Consider the following 18,657-nt stretch of genomic DNA (forward strand, 5'->3'; position numbering starts at 1 on the left):
AGGAGGACAGACAAATTAAAAGGCATAAAATGACAGAGAAAAAGAGGTTTGAGAACAGATGGAGATTCGAGGAGGAGGAGATACAGGGAGGCTGTGCCAGGTGGCAAGAGCTGCAGAGGAGGAGGCTCTCTGCCCAGCCATGGTGAGGCTCTGTGCAGTTACAGAGCAGAAGCCAGGGCTAAACAAGCTGAAGGAGCAGGATAGGAAGTAAAAAGCAACAGGTGCCTCGTGGCTGATTGGAACAAGTCCAGAGGGAAGTTTTAAAAATCAAGGACAGTTTTAAGCTGGACCCAGAAATGAATGGGGAGCCAATGTAGGATACGCTGCAGAATCCCGTAGGTGGTTTCACAGTGACAACAATTGTCATTCCCACAGGCACTGGCACCTGTGGTCATCACAGAAACAAGGTCTTTGGCTCAAGATTCAATGGGGACAATTTTATGACTTGAGCCAAAGCCTATTGAATTCAATGTGCTTTGGATCAGGCCTTTAGTTTGCTTAAACAGCTGGAGATCTTGGGGAAGAGAAAGTGGAAGGAGAGAGACTCTGGAATTGGAACATTTCCCCTGGAAAACGCTTTCCATCTGCAGGGATTTGGGCGATGGTAGGAAAGTTCCAGGATGTCGTTTCTTTTCAGAACAGATTTAAGGCTCCCACTTTAAATAAAAAGCAAAATTACCAAACTACCTAAAGATACAAAACAAACGGCACGAGCCCCGCAGTGAAAAGTGCGAGCCACTGAGATCACCAGCTGCAGTGTTTCATCATTAAGAATTTAGGAGTCTCGCATAGGGTGAGAAGAGCTCATCCTGTTTCCCTGAGCAGGATGCATCCGTAGGGATTGGGCTACACTTTAGAAGCAATCAGAGATGGAAGATGGTGCAGAACGCAGCAGCTTGCTGACTTAGCGGGGTGACTCGTTGAGTGCATATGACACCAGTGCTCCAGGATCCGCACTGGCTGCCCATTGGTCTCTGAGTGGAGTTATAACACCTTAAATGGCTGAGACCAACCTACTTGAGGGACCACCTCTCTCCCCATGCCTCATTACCACAACTCAGTCAGCAGGGTGCCGGAGCTGGTTCCCCCTTGTTATAAAAGAGAGGGGGCAGCCGGCAGGGTGTTCTCTGTGAAGGCTTTGGGACTATGGAACTTGACAACATCCCTCCTCCTGCCCCCAAGGAGGAGCTGAATTTGGTGACCTTGTGGGCAGGCTGCAAAGGACATTTATTTGCAAAGGGTTTTGCAAGGGGCTGAGGGTATGCATCCCGTAACGGGGAGCGGATGAAATGGGGTCCCTGCAGCCGTCTGGCTGACTGAGTTCCTTTTGGAATGATTATTTTAATGTTTCTGGGATTTCATTGAATTGTGTGATTAACCAACATGTCAGAGCACCTAGCCCCTGGGATAGGCATCTTTTTATCATTTTAAATCTAAATAAATACAATTATCCCTGTTTCACAGGTGGGAAATTGAGGCACAGGGAAGTTAAGTGACTCACCCACCATCATGCAGCGAATCTGCGGCGAAGCCCAGAACAGAAAGCAGGGCTCTGCTTTAACTACTAGACAATGCTCGAGCAGACTCTGGATGATAGCTAGAAGGCAGTGCAGCAGCTGATGTCTTTGAGACTTAAATATGTGCTTTTAGGAGGTGAATCCTTGCAGGGACCTTTGCCTTTTAATGCTTTGTGTGTGCAGTTCTAAAAGGCCTGCAACCTCCTTACCATTGTTTTTCTTTCAGCAGATGCCAGACAGTATGCACCCAGCATTAAAGCCAAGTTTCCTGCCGACACCTACGCTCTGGCTGGGCAGCTGGTGACTCTGGAGTGTTTCGCTTTTGGAAAGTGAGTATTCTTGGGTCCATTTTGTTCCACTCTTTGGTAGCGGCAGCAGCAGCAGCACTGGAAGAGAGTCTCAGACCCTCAGGCCTTCATAATGATGGGTAGAAAGAACAGCCTGGCTGCTTTAATTCCCAATGCAGAGTAGGGCGAGGGGCCAAGCCACCATTTCAAAAGGTGGAGACTCTTTGTCCTGGCGGCCACGCTGAAGGTGCGGGGGGTGGCTGTGGAAGGCAATTGCGCTGCACTGCATTGGAGTATATGTTGCTGCGCATTAGGCCGTGCGGTTTTGCTTCACTGCGTTTGTTTTGACATAGCCCCGTCCCTCGGATAAAGTGGCGAAAGGTGGACAGCTCGCAGCCCTCCAAATGGATCTCCAATGAGCCCCTCCTGCAGATCCAAAACGTTGACTTTGAAGATGAAGGCACTTACGAGTGTGAGGCTGAAAATGCTAAGGGAAGAGACACCTACCAGGGCCGCATTATTATTCAGGGTAAGGCCCTTAAACAGGTCCCTTCCCAAAGCACAAGGAGCCCCAGGCAGTGAGCTGAGCCCTGGGGAGGGGACTGGTTGTATCTGAACCAGCCCTAATCAAATCCACAGCAGAACCCTACTAAACACATGCCCAGGTTTCTGCTTCTCCTTTCTTTCAAACACAGTAGGGATGAATGAAAACCGACAAGAGAGTTATCCCTTGAGCAATTAACATAGAGGTGAGAGAACAGAGCTAGAGCCCCAGCTGCAAGTATCAGACGTTCCCAAAGCACAGGGGTATTTGTATCCAGGGTCACAGATTGGATCCACTATACAGGTCTGACAGAGCTATAATCATGACCCAAATCCTTCAATCCGGATCCAGCCTTCCCCACAGCTCAGTGCTGATTGGATTTAGGGCTCCATTTCATTTCTAGAGAGAGGTCACCAGGTACTTCCTCATATCTGGACTTTCCCATAATGCAGTTGGTCTAGTTTGGAGGCAGGGTTGTGGGCTGGGGGACCCACAGGCTACAGCTACGCTAGGAGTTAGGGGTGCGATTCCTCTGCTCGTGCACACACACTCACGCCAGCTCAACACAGGAGTGTAGCCACGGTAGCCCGGTTAGTGGCAGCCAAGGCATGGCTGAGCCATGCCGAGTACATACCCACTAGTTTTGGGCGGGTTTGTACTCTGCACAGTCTCCACTCCTGCTACCTGTGCTACCATGGCTATGCTGCTATTTATACTGGCATTAGCTCAACGAGTTTGTGTATGTACAGCCCTCGCTCATACTGTAGATTCAGCCAGTGAGAAGAATCGGCCTGGCCTCTGCACACAGGAGACAAAGGCTATTGCTATGGGGTAACGTGCTGTGATAAATCACTCTGCTTCCATGCCAGTACCACCCTGTGGGCCTGGCATGAGCAGCCTCCCATCTGACCTTCCTGGCTCCTACATCACTCTTGCTCCTTTGCAGCTCAGCCGGAGTGGCTGAAGGTGATCACAGACACAGAAGCAGACATTGGATCTGACCTACGCTGGAGCTGTGCAGCAGCTGGCAAGCCACGGCCTACGATCAGATGGCTCCGTAATGGGCAGCCGTTAACCTCTCAGGTACCACAGCCCTTGCTTGGAACAGAGAAGGCTGCACGTCTACCTGTGCACATGTCCCTGACCTGCAATAGACCCCACCATTCCAGCCCTAGCACCCCATGTAGTTCTGCCAGTTCACCTCAGTCCTCACCCGTAACATCCCCTCCTCTTTCGGTTCCATGACCCTGCCCAGCAGTCTGCCAACTGCACTGATATGGGTGGTAGTTTTACCCTCCCTCCCTACCCCCGCAAGGGAAGTTGCTGAGACTGCCAAGCTCATTTCATATGTTTATTCCCATCATGCCATTCTCCTGTCACTCTCCACTGTTACCAGCAGCCCTGGGACCTTACATCCAGTCCTCGGGCCAGGAAAGCCTCCCCAGAGAGTGGTGCTTACCTCAGACCAGTCACTGATCAGTCAGTACATACCTACACACTTCACTGCACTGGCACTCAGCTACCACAGTGGTGAGAGCCCTGTAAATGCTTGGCTAGGAAGACATTTGATAGACAGAAAAACAATACAAGCTGGCATAGGAGCGGGAATGGAACTCAGCTCTGGGTCTTGAGTCTCATTTTCTTTGTTCCCATCTAATCCGCTGATCTTCCTGTTTGCACAGAACCGCATCGAAGTGAGCAGCGGAGAGCTGAGACTTTCCAAGCTAGCCCTGGAAGACTCTGGCATGTATCAGTGTGTAGCTGAGAACAAACATGGCACAGTGTATGCAAGTGCTGAATTAACAGTGCAAGGTAACTCATCATTTTCCCAAGGGTCCCAGGTTTCCAAGGACTATCTAGACACTGCAGTGTTGTAGCTATAGTCCTAATATATTTACTGTATATGTACGCTACCTTTTTCATCTCAATCCTTTACAAGCATACGAGAACCACTTACCCACCACAAAAATGCAGCACCTCTGGGATAGGGCACATCAACCACTACATCAATTACATTTTTGTGTAAATGTAGTACTCCTAAAAGATAGACCGTTCTGGAGAATTAACTCCTCTATTTAGCCTCAGAACAGGTACTGCACAGACTGCAGCACCTCAAGTTTCCCCCCGCTACACAGTTTTCCCTTGACCTACGAACTGAGGCTGAGAAAATAGGTCAGTATCCATGACCCAGTCAGTCTGTTGTGGCTGTCAGCAAAGGGGAACTAGGCAGATCCAAAACTCATTTCACAGAGACCAAACAGTTATCACATGATAACGTCTTTGCATTGGTACTAGCCTGAGCTGGATTTGAACCATCAGCTTAGAAGCAAAATGCTCTAAGCAGCAGCTGTTTAACAGCAAGTAAAGCAGAATTTCATATCCAGTTGAAAGGGGAAATTTTAGGGGACATTATGTATTTACACCAATTGAAATTTGCTCAGGACATGGAAGCGAACATCCCCATCCTCTTTGAAATTGGCTGGTTTTGTGTCTTGGCAAAGACCTTGCAAGCATTAAGATCAGATCCCCATCGCCAAGCATGATACATCAGAATCAGGTAGCACCTCTCCTGGTTGATGATGGAACAGCCAACACAATCCAGCAGTCATTGAGCAGTGAAGGAACTGTTCATCCATCATGCTATTGTTATACTTCTGTCATCATGCAGTTTGGTGACAAACCAGAATCCAGTTACACTGCAGCTTTACCATGCTCATAGTTCAGTATTTGAGAAGATCCCTTAATCCTCTTTTCTTCTTAGCCTTAGCGCCAGATTTTCGGCTAAACCCCGTGAAGCGGTTGATACCAGCAGCCCGAGGTGGGGAGGTCATCATCCCGTGCCAGCCAAGAGCAGCACCAAAGTCCATTGTGCTCTGGACCAAAGGAACTGAACTCCTGATCAACAGTAGCAGGTACTAGCACCAAGTCTGCTTCTAGCTAGGAACAACAACAGCTAAAAACATGTTGCTCTTGCAGAAGACCACCCAGATGTTAATTGGTGGCCCTCTTGTTAGCACCCTTGACTATCATGCAAGACCTGGGTCCATTTGTTAGGCCCTGGGAATATGATAACCTTTTGTATTGTTCTGCAGCAAGCCCTCTGGCAGATCTAAGAGCTACATGCATTAGGACCTTCCTCAGCCAGATGGAGGGCCTTGGGGGATGGGAGGAACAAACTGCAGGAAAGAAATGGAGGATGAACAAAACCCTCTGAAAAAGTGCCCCTTCTTGTCATGGGGCGCACTCACGGCTTGCAGTGCCTCCTGCTGGCTGTTCTGGGAATTAGCTCTGCCAGGCTTGTGTTCTCCCTCCAGTGGCATCTTCCCCTGTCCCATCTCACCGTGCGGCCCCTCTCACGCCAGGCACTGCAGTCTCCTCTTTGTCGCTTGGTCCTCCAGGTAGGTCACTAAGGTCTTCCCCTTCCAGGGAATTCACAGTCTTTCCAGACCCACTGTCTGGCTGGTGTCTCCAATGCCCTTTGCCACTCCCCAGTGGCTGGTAAGGTACCCAGGCCTACTCTCTACACTGGGTTCCAGCCCAAGGACCCTATGACAAGCAGCCACAGTCCCACTCCTTGCTGCTGCTTTTCTGGTCTTCTTCCTACATCACCCTCTCCTTGCCAGTCTCCAACTCCCTCCACTCAGTGAGTGACAGCAGCCTACTTCACTGGAGTGTTCCTCAGCAGCAGCCCCCGTTTGCAGCCCACTACCTGGCTTTATACAGCCCCCCTGTTCCTGCACATGTGAGTTTGTTCCCAGTCAGTGGCCTCCTCATAGCCTAAGGCTCCCCTGCTTGCAGCCTAACGAGCTGATTGGGCCCACCTGGCCTAACTCAGCTCTTGCAGGGCTCGTGTGGGGAACACACCCCATCATGCTCCACCAAGGCCCACGTAGGTTGGCAATCTCCAGAGGCTGAGATAAGCGGTGTAGGTTTGCTTCCCCATGAACCAAAACATGGTAAAAAACCAAAGACAGTTCAAGGTGAAATGGAAGCACAAATCCTGAGCCCTCCAGCTAATCAACATGGAAGAGCAGCATGGAGGACCAATTACCTGTACTCCGTTTTAGGGAATGCTCACATTCTTGCATTTCAAAGCTTCCACAGAGGGTACATTACATAGGATTGAACATCAAAGATCCCCTCTTTATAAAAGCTACTGATGTTTGCTGCACTCCATTTGCTGCTTCTTTTAAAAAGTCTTACCCAGTTTTTGCAGTCTGGTCTTTCTGACCTGTATCCCTAGAGAAGTCAGCAGCATCTAGGAATTCCATCTAGAGGTTGGTGCACACCGTGAACATGACTGCTGTCCACAGGGGCGGCTCCAGGCACCAGCGCACCAACCGCATGCCTGGGGCAGCAAGCCACGGGGGGCAGCCTGCTGGTCGCTGTGAGGGTGGCAGTCAGGCTGCCTTTTGCGGCATGCCTGTGGGAGGTCCGCCAGTCCTGTGGTTTCAGCAGCAATTCGGCGGCGGATACACCAAAGGCATGGGACCGGCAGACCTCCCACAGGCATGCTGCCGAATCCACGTTACCAGCGGACCTCCCCCGCAGGCGTGCAGCCAAAAGCTGCCTGACTGCTGTGCTTAGGGCGGCAAAATACATAGAGCCGCCCCTGGCTATCCATGCCATTTTAATCTCACTTCTTGCTGAGGCTCTTTTCCTTCTCCAGGGTGACTATTACCCCAGATGGCACCTTGATCCTCCGGAATATCAGCAAATCTGATGAGGGGAAGTATACCTGCTTTGCTGAGAATTTCATGGGAAAAGCCAACAGCACAGGAATCCTCTCAGTTCGAGGTAGAGCTATTTGGCTTGTATTCAGGCTGATGCAGCAAGGAGGGTGCTAAGAGTGCCCTAACATGAAGGGGGACGTTTCTTTCTCCTTCAATTCCCAGAAAACAATCCAGTTCTCAGAGGGAATCGTACCCTTAACTCATTTCATTCGTCAGGACAATCCTTCAATCCACCCCCCACCGCTTCCACAAAGGTTACCATGAGCAATTGGCCCTGAGAAAATATTTCTATTTTGCATCTAATTTAATCCTTTTCTACCCCTTGGAAAACTATTGATGGTTCCTAGTTAGAGAGAGACAAAAATGGGGGTGGCTTTGGCTTTGCAAATCCATGCTGATCAGATTTTGGTTTTGCAAAGTCAAACCCCAAATCAACCTGTGTGTTGTTAGCCAGACAATGACTGGTGCATGGAGGTTACATCTGCAACTAACAGCCTTCTCACCTCCTCTGCAGATGCCACCAAAATCACCCTGGCACCATCTAGTGCAGACATCAACTTAGGTGAAAACATTACCCTGCAGTGCCATGCCTCCCATGACCCAACTATGGACCTAACCTTCACCTGGTCCCTGGAGGATTTCCCCATTGACTTTGACAGGTCTGAAGGGCACTACATGAGAGCTAGCAGGGTGAGTATCAAGGGGCTCTGTGCTGATGCCCTCTCCAAACACCTGGGGCAAAGGGGAAAACAAAACATCCTGGGCCCCGTTTGCTACCGCGTCTTTGGCTCTTCTAGAATGTGTCCAGTTTGCCAATCCTCCTGACCTTGCTGGGAGAGCCCTGGGTTTTAATGCCTGCGTCTCTTTCTCCATCTCATGTGTTGTATGGTCCCCAAGCTTGCTCTGACATTTCTCCCATTGCCATCTCTCTCCCCTGCATAGAAAGAGGCTATTGGGGACCTCGCCATCCTGAATACTCAGCTGAGGCACTCCGGGCGGTACACATGCACAGCCCAGACAGTTGTGGACAGCGCATCTGAGTCAGCCATGCTGGTCGTAAGAGGTAATATTTTTTAGCCGTTCCGTCCCACATCCTGCATGCAGCGTATAACGAGCCCAAACAAACTGGATTCCCTGCCAAGGACCAACATGCTTTCACACCCGAAAACCTCCCACCAACAGCTATTTAAATTCCTCATGGTGTGCAACACACATTTAAACTGTGAATTAGAATCCGGAGGAGGTTCCACGCCAGATCTCAAATGTTTTAAAGGAGGACAAATTTTGAGGCTACACTTTTACCCTTCAGGGTACAGTGGCCTGATTATGACCTACCATGTGGACGTTGTTTGAAGAGCAATAAGCCTGGCTGAGTCCCGCTCTGAGGCTGTTAATGTGACTGTCCTTCTCTCACGGTGGTAGGACCTCCGGGGGCCCCTGGGGGCGTGGTGGTGGTGGACATCAGCGACACCGCCATCCAGCTGAGCTGGAGCCGTGGCTTCGATAACCACAGTCCTATTGCCAAATACATCATCCAGGCCCGCACCCTACTCTCCAACAAATGGAAGCAAGTGCGCACCAGTAAGTGTTTTCATGGCAGCAGCCCTGCCTTTGCCCACACAGATTGCTCTGGGATGGAAGAATTATTATTATTTATTTTTTTTGCTTTCTGACTGCCACTTGCTCTATTTGTTGTATTCTCATGTTATTGGGTTATAGATCCTGCAAATATTGAGGGCAACGCGGAGACGGCCCAGGTGGTGAATCTCATCCCCTGGATGGACTACGAATTCCGGGTCCTAGCCAGCAACATCCTTGGAGCTGGGGATCCTAGTGGGCCCTCCAGTAAAATCCGCACCAAAGAAGCTGGTAGGTGCATATAGGCTCAGGGTTAGGAGGAGACATTAGGGATCATCTATCCCTACCCCTCTGCAATGGAACAGGATGGTTTTCATGCTCACTTAGGCATTGCCACAAGTTCATCATCTCACTGAGTATTCCTAGAGATGGTGATGACACAAAATATGCGTTCTTCCTTACCCCTTTACATGCCAAAGATAAAGGCGCAACAGTGCTGGATGACTGCTTCACGAGTGTTATTTACCATATGTTAACCACTGATAATGAGCTCAGTCTTGTGCAATATGCAAAATAAAGACAGTCCCAGCCCTGAGTATTTGATGCTCTGAGAACTTTATAGGATCCTAGTGGAAAGAAATGGAAAAGAGCTATTAGATCTAGTCCAATGATTCTCAGCCAGGGGTACTCAGAGGTCTTCCACGGGTACAGCAACTCACTGATAGTTGCCTAGTTTTACAACAGGCTACATGAAAAGCACTAGCAAAGTCAGTACAAACTAAAACGTCATACAGACACTGACTTGTTTATAATATATCAGTGTTTCTCAATATGAGGTGTGTGTCAGAATTTATTTTATAATTATATGGTAAAAATGACAAAGTCAGCAATGTTTCAGTACTAGTGGCTGTGTCACTTTTGTATTTTTATGTCTGATTTTGTAAGCAAGTAGTTTTTAAGTGAGGTGAAACTTGGGGTATGCAAGACAAATCAGCCTCCTATAAGAACCACTGTCCAACCCATTGTGAGGACAAGGGGAAGTCCCCTGTGGACAACTAACTGTATATTAAGTCAATACTACTCTTGGTCTTAGCCAAAAACTCAGGAGCTTGAAGTGCAAGACTGGCACAAGAAATGTTCTGAATGTGTGTGGTGAACTGGCAGCTCACACCTAACACAATTTCACCCACACTATGCTTTTTAGGGCTTGGTTTTCACAGGCTCTGAAAACGCACATCTCCAGCTGAATTTAGTAGGGACTGTCGGAGCTCAGCACCTCTGAAAATCACACCTAAAATATCTTCAGTATTAACGATTAGAACCAGATGGGCCAGCGCAGGTTTGAGAGTTGATGGAAGTTGGTTGCTCCCAGGTTTTGAAGCATGGGTGCTTTTCTTTCCACTGTTGTTGTTTTGTTTTTAAACTCTCACATTCCTTCTCTTTTTGGGGGAATACAACAGCCCCTACTGTGGCACCATCTGGGCTCAGTGGAGGAGGAGGGGCCCCTGGTGAGCTCATCATCAACTGGACGGTAAGTTGGCTGTAGGCGCAGGCCAACAAAGAATGCAGAAAAAGGGAAAGGGAGACAGGCTTGGCTCTGAAAAGGGAGCACAGAGGAGCTACAAAGGGAGACAAAACAGAGAAGGGGGGTGAAAAGGAGACAAAAGCAAAGATGGAAGGAAAAGGGGGTATGTAGACTACAACTTCGATATGATCCTGATTCCACTGCAGACTCTAGAGGCAGCAGATACGGGCCCCTCTATACAAATATTATTATGCTATTATATAAAGGATGTGGGCTATTTTCTTGTGAATATCACAAGCCTCCAGGAGCAGAGGCCATAAGAACACAAAATATCACAAGACTTGTGGTAACACTGCAAGAGTTAGCAACACCGCAGTGGCGTTGATGCTGTACTACAGAGCCATTTCAGTGGGATTTGCACACACAGGCCCAAGGGCAGAATTCTGCCTACTGTATAGATCAAATCTATTGCATGCACTACGGGTATAAAACAAGTGCCAGGCCAACGTGTCCTTTCGTTCTTGCCCCATGTCGTAGCCAATGCTGCGGGAGTACCAGAACGGGGATGGTTTTGGATACATCCTGTCGTTCCGCAAGCAAGGCACCCAGGCGTGGAAGACTGCACAGGTGCCCCACCCAGAATCCCAGCACTACGTTTACCGCAACGAGAGCATCGGGCCCTACACCCCATTTGAAGTGAAAATCAAAGCATACAACAGGAAGGGGGAGGGACCGGAGAGCCTGACTGCCATCGTGTACTCTGCAGAGGAAGGTAAGGAGGGACTGTGGTGACTCAGTCTGATGTGTCTGCTACTGCTTCTTCTGAGAGAAGCTATTCCAGTCTAATAGGTATCACTGCTAGGAATTGTTTCCTGTTATTAGAAGGTCGGTTGATGGTGGTTTGAGGATCAGGCTAGAAGTGCTCACATAATGCCTTGTAATACAAACACATGCTCTCATAAGTGCACCTACAAACATACACCCATTGCAGAAGAAGAGACATTCAGCTCCCAAGAGCTCCTGTCACACACCACCCCAAGCCAGGCTGCCCTCCTGGTTACATAAAACCCACATTCACAGCTTTAGTTCATGTTGCCTCCAGTGAGCAGTGCCTGCTGTAGCCACCCCATAGCCATAGAGCTGGCCTCTGGCCGTGAAACCACTCCTTCCGGGGCAGTGGCCCTGTCACCTGCTGTCATGAAAGACTTCTATTGCTGGGTTTTTCTTCCGTCCTTTGCCAGAACCAAAAGTGGCTCCCTCCAGGGTTACAGCCAAGGCTGTTTTGTCCTCGGAAATGGACGTGTCGTGGGAGCCGGTTGAGCAGGGAGACACAAATGGAGTCCTGCTGGGCTACGAGGTAAGAAAGTGGAAGGGCTAGAACAAGGACTGAGACTCAGGCTGGAGCACACAATGGGGCAAGTTAGTTATCTCCCTAGGCTACAGGAAGTGAAAGCAAATAAAAGGGGCCTCCATTTTCAAGGGCAGGGGGGATTCCAGCATCCACTCTGCTGTAGGCAATGCTGATTCTATGCAGCCAGTAGCAGTGCCACTAGAGAAACTGTCATGATGGGGTTTCCCATTCCTGCCACCTGCCATTCCACAGCCAGTGGGTTTGATTCTGGTCACAAGCCGAGCAAGATGCACAGGGCCAAATACTGAGGGCAGCTATGACTCTAGTAGGAGCTGGCGCGAGTAAAAATCTGAGTAAGAGCCCCAGGGTTTGGCTAATAATCCCCTGTATGAAAATGACAGTCAACCTACAACCTGAGTTCCAAGGGCTTCTCTGGAAAATGCATCAATCATGGTACAATTTTAAAAAAATACAGGGAATTGGAGGGAAGTCGGGATGGCCCATAGTCTGCAAAAGCATGGCCTTGCCCTACAGAGAGTCATTCACCTTAGTACTCTAACCCCACTTACCCCCACCCAGAGACCAGCTCATCTGCGCCCTGATACGCCTGAGATCCTCTGGCCCAGAGAAAGGGACTCCTGAGGCAACTGCTCCAGCACCCAGGTCTCCTGCATTGGGTGGAGTGGGTCTGGTAGCCACATGTGCAAACGTCTCAATGGCTTAGGTGCTAAGACCTCCGTGTACTCGTCTGTTTAGATCCGGTACTGGAAGGATGGCGATAAAGAGGCAGCAGCAGACAGAGTGAGGACAGCAGGTCTTGTCACTTCAGCTCACGTGACAGGCCTGAACCCCAACACAAAGTACCACGTGACAGTCAGAGCTTACAACCGGGCTGGAACGGGGCCAGCCAGTCCCTCTACCAACATCACAACAACGAAGCCACGTGAGTGAGCGCCAAGCACAATAGCTATATTCTGTCCCTGTTGGATCAGTGGCAAAAGACCAGGGTTGATTCTAAGGTTTGATAGTTTAGAATCTGCTCAGACAAAAATGTGTCAATCTGAGCTTTCCACTGGTATAAAGCATTTGTTTTTGGCTCAAAGATTTTGAGATGTTGGTCCCCAAATCATATCATTTGAATAACCATTGCTATTGATTTTCTCCCTACTTGAATTCTAGCATGAATTTAGTAGCTATTATCCGGAGAGCTACTGCTGAAGCTAGGCACCAGTGCTTTATACCTTAGGACAGCCCGGGAATCCCTAACCTCTAGAATTAATTATTACTCACCTACTCTGTCAGCTTTTGAGACATCAGCTACTAATACGTTGCCAATGAAATAAACCAAACAGCTAATGATAATCAGACTGAGGTGAACGTAAGGCGTGAAAGCTCACAACACACAAGGTCTAGAAACAGTTTGACAAATGAGCAAGAATGCTTTCAGGCTGAGAACTGTTCCCAGCTCTGTGCTGGGAGTCAATCAGAAAGAAACATTTCAAATCCAGCAAAGGGAAAATATGATTTGTTGCCAGTTATATCGGGTTGTTTTTTATTCAGATGACTCTAGCTGAAATGCTCTCCTGCTAGTCCTAGCAATGTTGGTGCTACCTACCCTCCAGGTTGGCCAGTGGGTCTCAGAAGGTGACCTGATAGCCCTTCGTCTTGGGTAGAGCATCCTCCTTTTGCTTTCTTCTGTTTCTCATCCTCACTGAACTCTCAATCATCTTTTATCTCCTAGCCCCAAAGAGGCCACCTGGTAACATCTCCTGGACATTTTCCGGCTCCAGTGTCAGCGTCAAGTGGGACCCTGTGGTTGCAAAGGCGAACGAGTCCACTGTTACTGGGTACAAGGTACAGGCAGCACATAGCAAGTTCTCCTCTTTCATGCTGTGCTGAAGAAAACAAAAAGACCCCATGACACTAAACTCAAAACATATCTTCCAACAGATGCTCTACCGGCAGGACTCGCACTCCACTCCCACACTGTACCTGGCCAGCAAGAACCGGATTGAGATCCCAGTGCCTGAAGACTCCACTCACGCTCTGGTGCAGATTAGGGCAACGGGGCCAGGAGGAGACGGAGTCCCAGCAGAGGTTCACATCCTCAGAAATGGCGGTGTGTCTGCTCTGCTCTTCTCTTTCTCCCTTCCCTGCCTTATTCCCTTGCACATATCCCACAAGTGGATACTCATTTACCTTGGTCATACACCAAATGGCCATTATGCCATAACATTTTACTGACCCTTGGAAACAATGGTGAATCCGAGGTGGTATGTTAATTTAAAGGAGCTAAGCCTGTATCACTCCTTTCGCTGCCCTATTTTGTGTCTGTGTCTTTGTCCCAACTCTGGCCCATAGAACAGAATGAACACTGGTTCCAGATCCCACTTCTTCCATCGAGCACATGGGGCGGGAAAGCGGTGGCAGCTCTAGCCCTGGTCTGTAACCTGACCTATTTTTACACATGCGCTTTAGTTAACGGCACTTTCTGCAAGTATCGTTTTCCAGCACTCGGCTGTGGCTGCTGGGTTATTCTCGCCCGCCTCTCTGTTTGCATTCGTCACATACAGGCAGACCACTATCATGCCCTCCCTCTAGTCTACTCTGAAGCTGGTGTTATTCATTGTGGGCCAAACTCCTTGAAGTCTGTACTCAATTTATATTCATTTACAGTGAAAACCTGACTCCTCTGATATCAATGGCAAAGCTCCCATGGCTTTCAAAGGGGCAAGGATTTCATCCTTAGCTCTGACAAGCTACAGGCGAGTTTCCCATTAAGCTCAATGTTTTGCTTGAGTCCTTCAGGATTTAGCCCATAGTAAATATTATTCTATTCTCTTTGTAAACAAAATTTTATTCCTTGAAAATGCATCAACAGTAGATAAAGCAGCAGCATCCAGCATTGCAAGAAGTAACATTTCACCAAATCCTCACTGGATCGTTGGGGGAAAAAAGAAAACAGGTGGTACCAGTACAAGGGAATCATTCATCATGGTTGTTTCTTATTTTTCTCTCTTTCAGGCACAAGTATGATGGTGGAAAATTCTGCAGCCAATCCAGCGCCGCATACTGTCATTATTATGACTAACTCTCTAGTAATGTTGGCTCTGATAGGCTACTTGGAGCTCTGATGCTGGCCAATCCAATTGAGGATCACTGGACACAATTCCTCCTAAGCCTGCGTGGAACTATTCGACATTTGGCCATTGCAACTACAAGTTTGTGCCACAACAGCGCTACAAAAAAGGGGTTTGTCAAAATCAACGTAAGGGGGGAAAAAACAAAAGAAACACCCATTTTTTTAGAAAATAGAACATTTCATACAAGACCTGGGTCTTTAACCAATCCAAGAATTTTTTAAAAGAAAAAACAAAACACAAAGAGGAAGAATTCTGTGTGAATTCCGGGAGCCAGCTGTTTTATGTACTTTATCCAGTAGGTTTATTGCCTTACGAAGCCATGTACGAAAATAACCAGACTGCTAAACTAGACTTTTTTTTTTAAAATATGTACATTAGCTTTTGAGGGGAAGGATTTCAATGTTATCAGCATGCTGCATATCATCCCCACAGCCACCTCTGAACTGACAGCTCTGGTGTTCAAAGATAAGGGAGAATATTATTGGAGGAGCTTTTCCCAGATGCTGAGCCAAATCAGCTATTTTGCAGCAACCATCTCAAGGAGAAAAAGCCTCAAGAGAAAGGAATCTCTGTGCCCTGCCCTATCCTGAAGGAGAGGGAAGAGCTTAGTACTTAGGTAGTTAAAAAGAAAGAGATAATAGATCATAGGTGAAGTGGAAATTGTTTTAATTGCCTCTTACTAGCAATGCTGGGGCTGACTTGCAATCCTGTACAACAGGTCACCCTGGCTGTTATGATAAGAGGTGCAACCTTCAGTATTACCCACATCCTGGGATTGTTTTGTTGTTGTTGTTTTCCCTTTGGGTGTTTGTTTGTTTTAACACACACTTTTCTCGAATCTCAAATTTGGGGAGATAGATCCAGCCTATTAAAGCGATTTCAGAGGAATTCATCTTCAGCTCACAGAGTGGGGTCTTAAAGGGGGCATGATTCCCATCTAGCCGAATATTAGCCCTGCCCCACAGTTGTGAGATCAAGGTCTAACCAGTGAGTGAGTCTGGCTTTTCACGTGCAGGATGCACACAGCCAGCTAACGGAGGGATGCTCATGTGATGGGATGCTCAGCTGTTTCAGCAACCAGTCTGGCTGAGAAAAGTTTGTTGCTTTGCAAATTTGTAATGCCAGAAGTTTGACGGTGAAAAGATTGCATGTTCAGAGTAATCCATAACCTAATTCGCTGCGCTCTCTGGTGTTTCCCAGGCTGTCTTCGGGGGTACTTGCCCATATCTTCTTTCTTCATAACTGACGGTATTGCTTACCTGACCAACCTTATTCTATAATTACCTAACCAGGAGATTACATTTGCCACACCTTGCAATGGGAAGGAGGAGGACTGAAATACAGTTTCTGTGCTAGGAACCCAGTTCCTTGTCCTCTCCAGTTTTGCTGAGAATGAACCAGTGAGGCTAGTTGAGGAATCTTGTTATGACCCTCTGCCATGCACGCATGCCCTCCTGCAATAACTGTACGGAACTGATCCATGATGGGCCTGCAGATTTCAGTGCTGGGATCTCTCCGGAGGGAGTAACAGCACCATATCAGCATTAGAAGCAATTGCTTCCTCTTGCCTGCTAAATTCTTCACAAAACTTACTAGACAAAATTCTGTTAAAACTTTACAAGAATGTAAGGGGTTTCGGAATAGCTACTACCAATGGTATAAGGGTATTCGAATCCCAGCTACATGCTGTAAAGGGACTCTGGCATCCCAGCTACCAGCATCATTGAGCCTACTGCTTCTCAGAAGGCTACGTATCTTCATAAAATGTCTCTGAGAGGCACTAGCACTGCAAGTTTCCCATGAGACTCGAAAGTCATTATCTATGGTGAGCAAATACTATACTTGACTTATAAGATGGCAGAGTATACCATGTACTGTCCTCTCAATGCATAAGGGTTTATACAGGTCAATACCCCAAGTATTAAGATCAGAAGACACATCTGGTTTAAGGGCAGATGTTCAAAGGCACAATGGGAATTAGGAGCCCAACAGACTTCAGTGCCTTTGAACATCTCCCCCTTAAAATCTAAGCCTGACCCTGCCACTATTGGTGTATCCAGATCTGCCACTGAAGTTAAGGGGAGTTTTTAGTGTGGATCTGAAGTGAAGTAAATTTCCACAAATATATGGGGCCAGACCCTGAGCTCGTGTAAACTGGCATAGCTCCATGGACTCCAAAGGTCGTCTTCTAATTTGCAGTAGCTGAGTCCCAATCCAGCCCATTGGATCTGTACCCACAGCTCTTGTTCAGACAAAGGAATTTTGTCCATGAGTAAGGACTGAAGGGTTGGACTCATGTCTTTAAGGGCAGCATATTTTGTACAGACTGGGGAAGTGAAATGAATATCCAGCATCTAGGGCTCAATTCTGAGTATCCACACTTTCCTTGGACTCTCAGGATCAAACCACTGCTAAAGAATGTTTCACAGAATGATTGTGAAAACTTAAAGCCTTCCCCAGGCCCCTAAGACTCCAGGTTATTTCCTTCTGGATTTGTAGCAAAACTGATTTTCTCCTGAAGATTGCTAACTGGATTTCCTCCCCCCATCCTTGCTGGTTCATAAACTATGCAGATGGTGCCCAGAGACTAGGGTCTACATTCTGTCTGGCCTTCACAGGATTGTGCAGTGAGGATGGAAGGGGGCTGGTAAGGAGAGGAGGGACCAAATAGCCCCCACCCTTCCTTACACAGTCTGTGTAAGGTTTGGCCAGAATTGCAACCCTTGAGCTAGAAGGAACACAAGCGCTGCTATTGCTATCGTTCCTCCAGGGACCAGATGTGCTATTCTCCCAAAAGGGGGCAAGAAGGGATGGAAAGTAGTACAGCCGGCGGACCAACTGGGGAGTATGCCGCAGCCCTTAAATTGATCTACAAAGCGCAATTAGGTGGCTCCAGGAGATATTCTGTTTCCAGTACTCCCCATGGGGTGATGTGGGCTGTGACTAAACACCAAAGTCGCCCTCAGTGTCATAGAGGGGTCAGGGATGGCTTGCACTAGCTAATCATTTTTAAAGCTATTGTGTGTCCTGGGTCTTACTGCGCATTTAGGAGCTTAGGTGCGTAAATCCCTGCCCATGTAAAGGAGTTATTCCCGGCAGCATATACTAGGGAGATCCCAATATAATTGCATAGCATCTGTCCTACACACCATTACAACATGCTTTCTGGCAAGAGGGGAAGTACACCAGCAGAATCCCTACATGAGAAGCCATGCACCGAGATGAAGAATGGGTGTTAATATATTTGGCAAATGAGAGAAAAATATGGAGAGGTGGAGGAGAGAGGAAAAATCCAATGGCATGGAAAATTGCTAAACAGTTAGACTGACAGACCAGACAAGAGACGGATAACTTCCCCTCTCTTGGTTTCCCCTACAAATACATCACTGAGAGAAACCAAATGAAGGGCAGTGAGTCATACCAGTAATATAGGAGAAATGACATACACAGACAGGGGCGGCTCTAGACATTTCGCCGCCCTAAGCACGGCGGCATGCCGCAGGGGGCGCTCTGCCGGTCCCGCGGCTCCGGTGGACCTCTCGCAGGAGTGCCTGCGGAGGGTCCGCTGGTGAGCTGCAGGACCAGCGGACCCTCCGCAGGCATGCCGCCCTCCCGGCGACCGGCAGAGCGCCCCCCGCGGCATGCCACCCCAAGCACGCGCTTGGCGTGTTGGGGCCTGGAGCCGCCCCTGTACACAGAGTAGAGGGAGCTGATCTTAGCCCTTGCCATCACTAAAAACATGTGTATTTTTTTACCTTGGGGTGACTAACACTCCTGAGGTATCCCAAGGTAAAAACACAGTGGAGACAAGGCATTTAGAATTACCATGAGGTAAACATGAGAGGTCAGCCCCTGAAAGGGGTACAGGGCTACTCGCCATATGGTAAAACTAAAGTGTTTTTACATTGGAATAGCTCATGCGTACCAGTTATCGCATGGTTATCAATGTACCTTTTCTAGCAGTGAAAACAAGGCCATA

The 18,657-nt window shown here is 48.2% G+C and overlaps 1 protein-coding gene across 1 annotated transcript in view; it reads left to right on the top strand.

The window, feature by feature from the left end:
• CNTN2 (contactin 2) overlaps positions 1-18,129 on the top strand; it is a 55,091-nt gene extending 36,962 nt beyond the window's left edge. Inside the window, exons 8-24 of the mRNA XM_039536240.1 lie at positions 1,747-1,846; positions 2,158-2,333; positions 3,295-3,431; positions 4,031-4,160; positions 5,110-5,260; positions 7,018-7,145; positions 7,596-7,771; positions 8,024-8,144; positions 8,504-8,662; positions 8,801-8,950; positions 10,120-10,190; positions 10,722-10,956; positions 11,426-11,541; positions 12,292-12,478; positions 13,277-13,389; positions 13,486-13,654; positions 14,560-18,129. Coding sequence (XP_039392174.1) covers positions 1,747-1,846; positions 2,158-2,333; positions 3,295-3,431; positions 4,031-4,160; positions 5,110-5,260; positions 7,018-7,145; positions 7,596-7,771; positions 8,024-8,144; positions 8,504-8,662; positions 8,801-8,950; positions 10,120-10,190; positions 10,722-10,956; positions 11,426-11,541; positions 12,292-12,478; positions 13,277-13,389; positions 13,486-13,654; positions 14,560-14,669 — 2,429 coding nt within the window. The 3' untranslated portion in view covers positions 14,670-18,129. The remainder of the gene's footprint in view (positions 1-1,746; positions 1,847-2,157; positions 2,334-3,294; positions 3,432-4,030; positions 4,161-5,109; positions 5,261-7,017; positions 7,146-7,595; positions 7,772-8,023; positions 8,145-8,503; positions 8,663-8,800; positions 8,951-10,119; positions 10,191-10,721; positions 10,957-11,425; positions 11,542-12,291; positions 12,479-13,276; positions 13,390-13,485; positions 13,655-14,559) is intronic.
• Positions 18,130-18,657: the final 528 nt, after the last annotated feature.

The sequence above is a fragment of the Mauremys reevesii genome, linkage group 4, assembly GCF_016161935.1.
Source record: "Mauremys reevesii isolate NIE-2019 linkage group 4, ASM1616193v1, whole genome shotgun sequence".
Taxonomy (NCBI): Eukaryota; Metazoa; Chordata; order Testudines; family Geoemydidae; genus Mauremys; species Mauremys reevesii.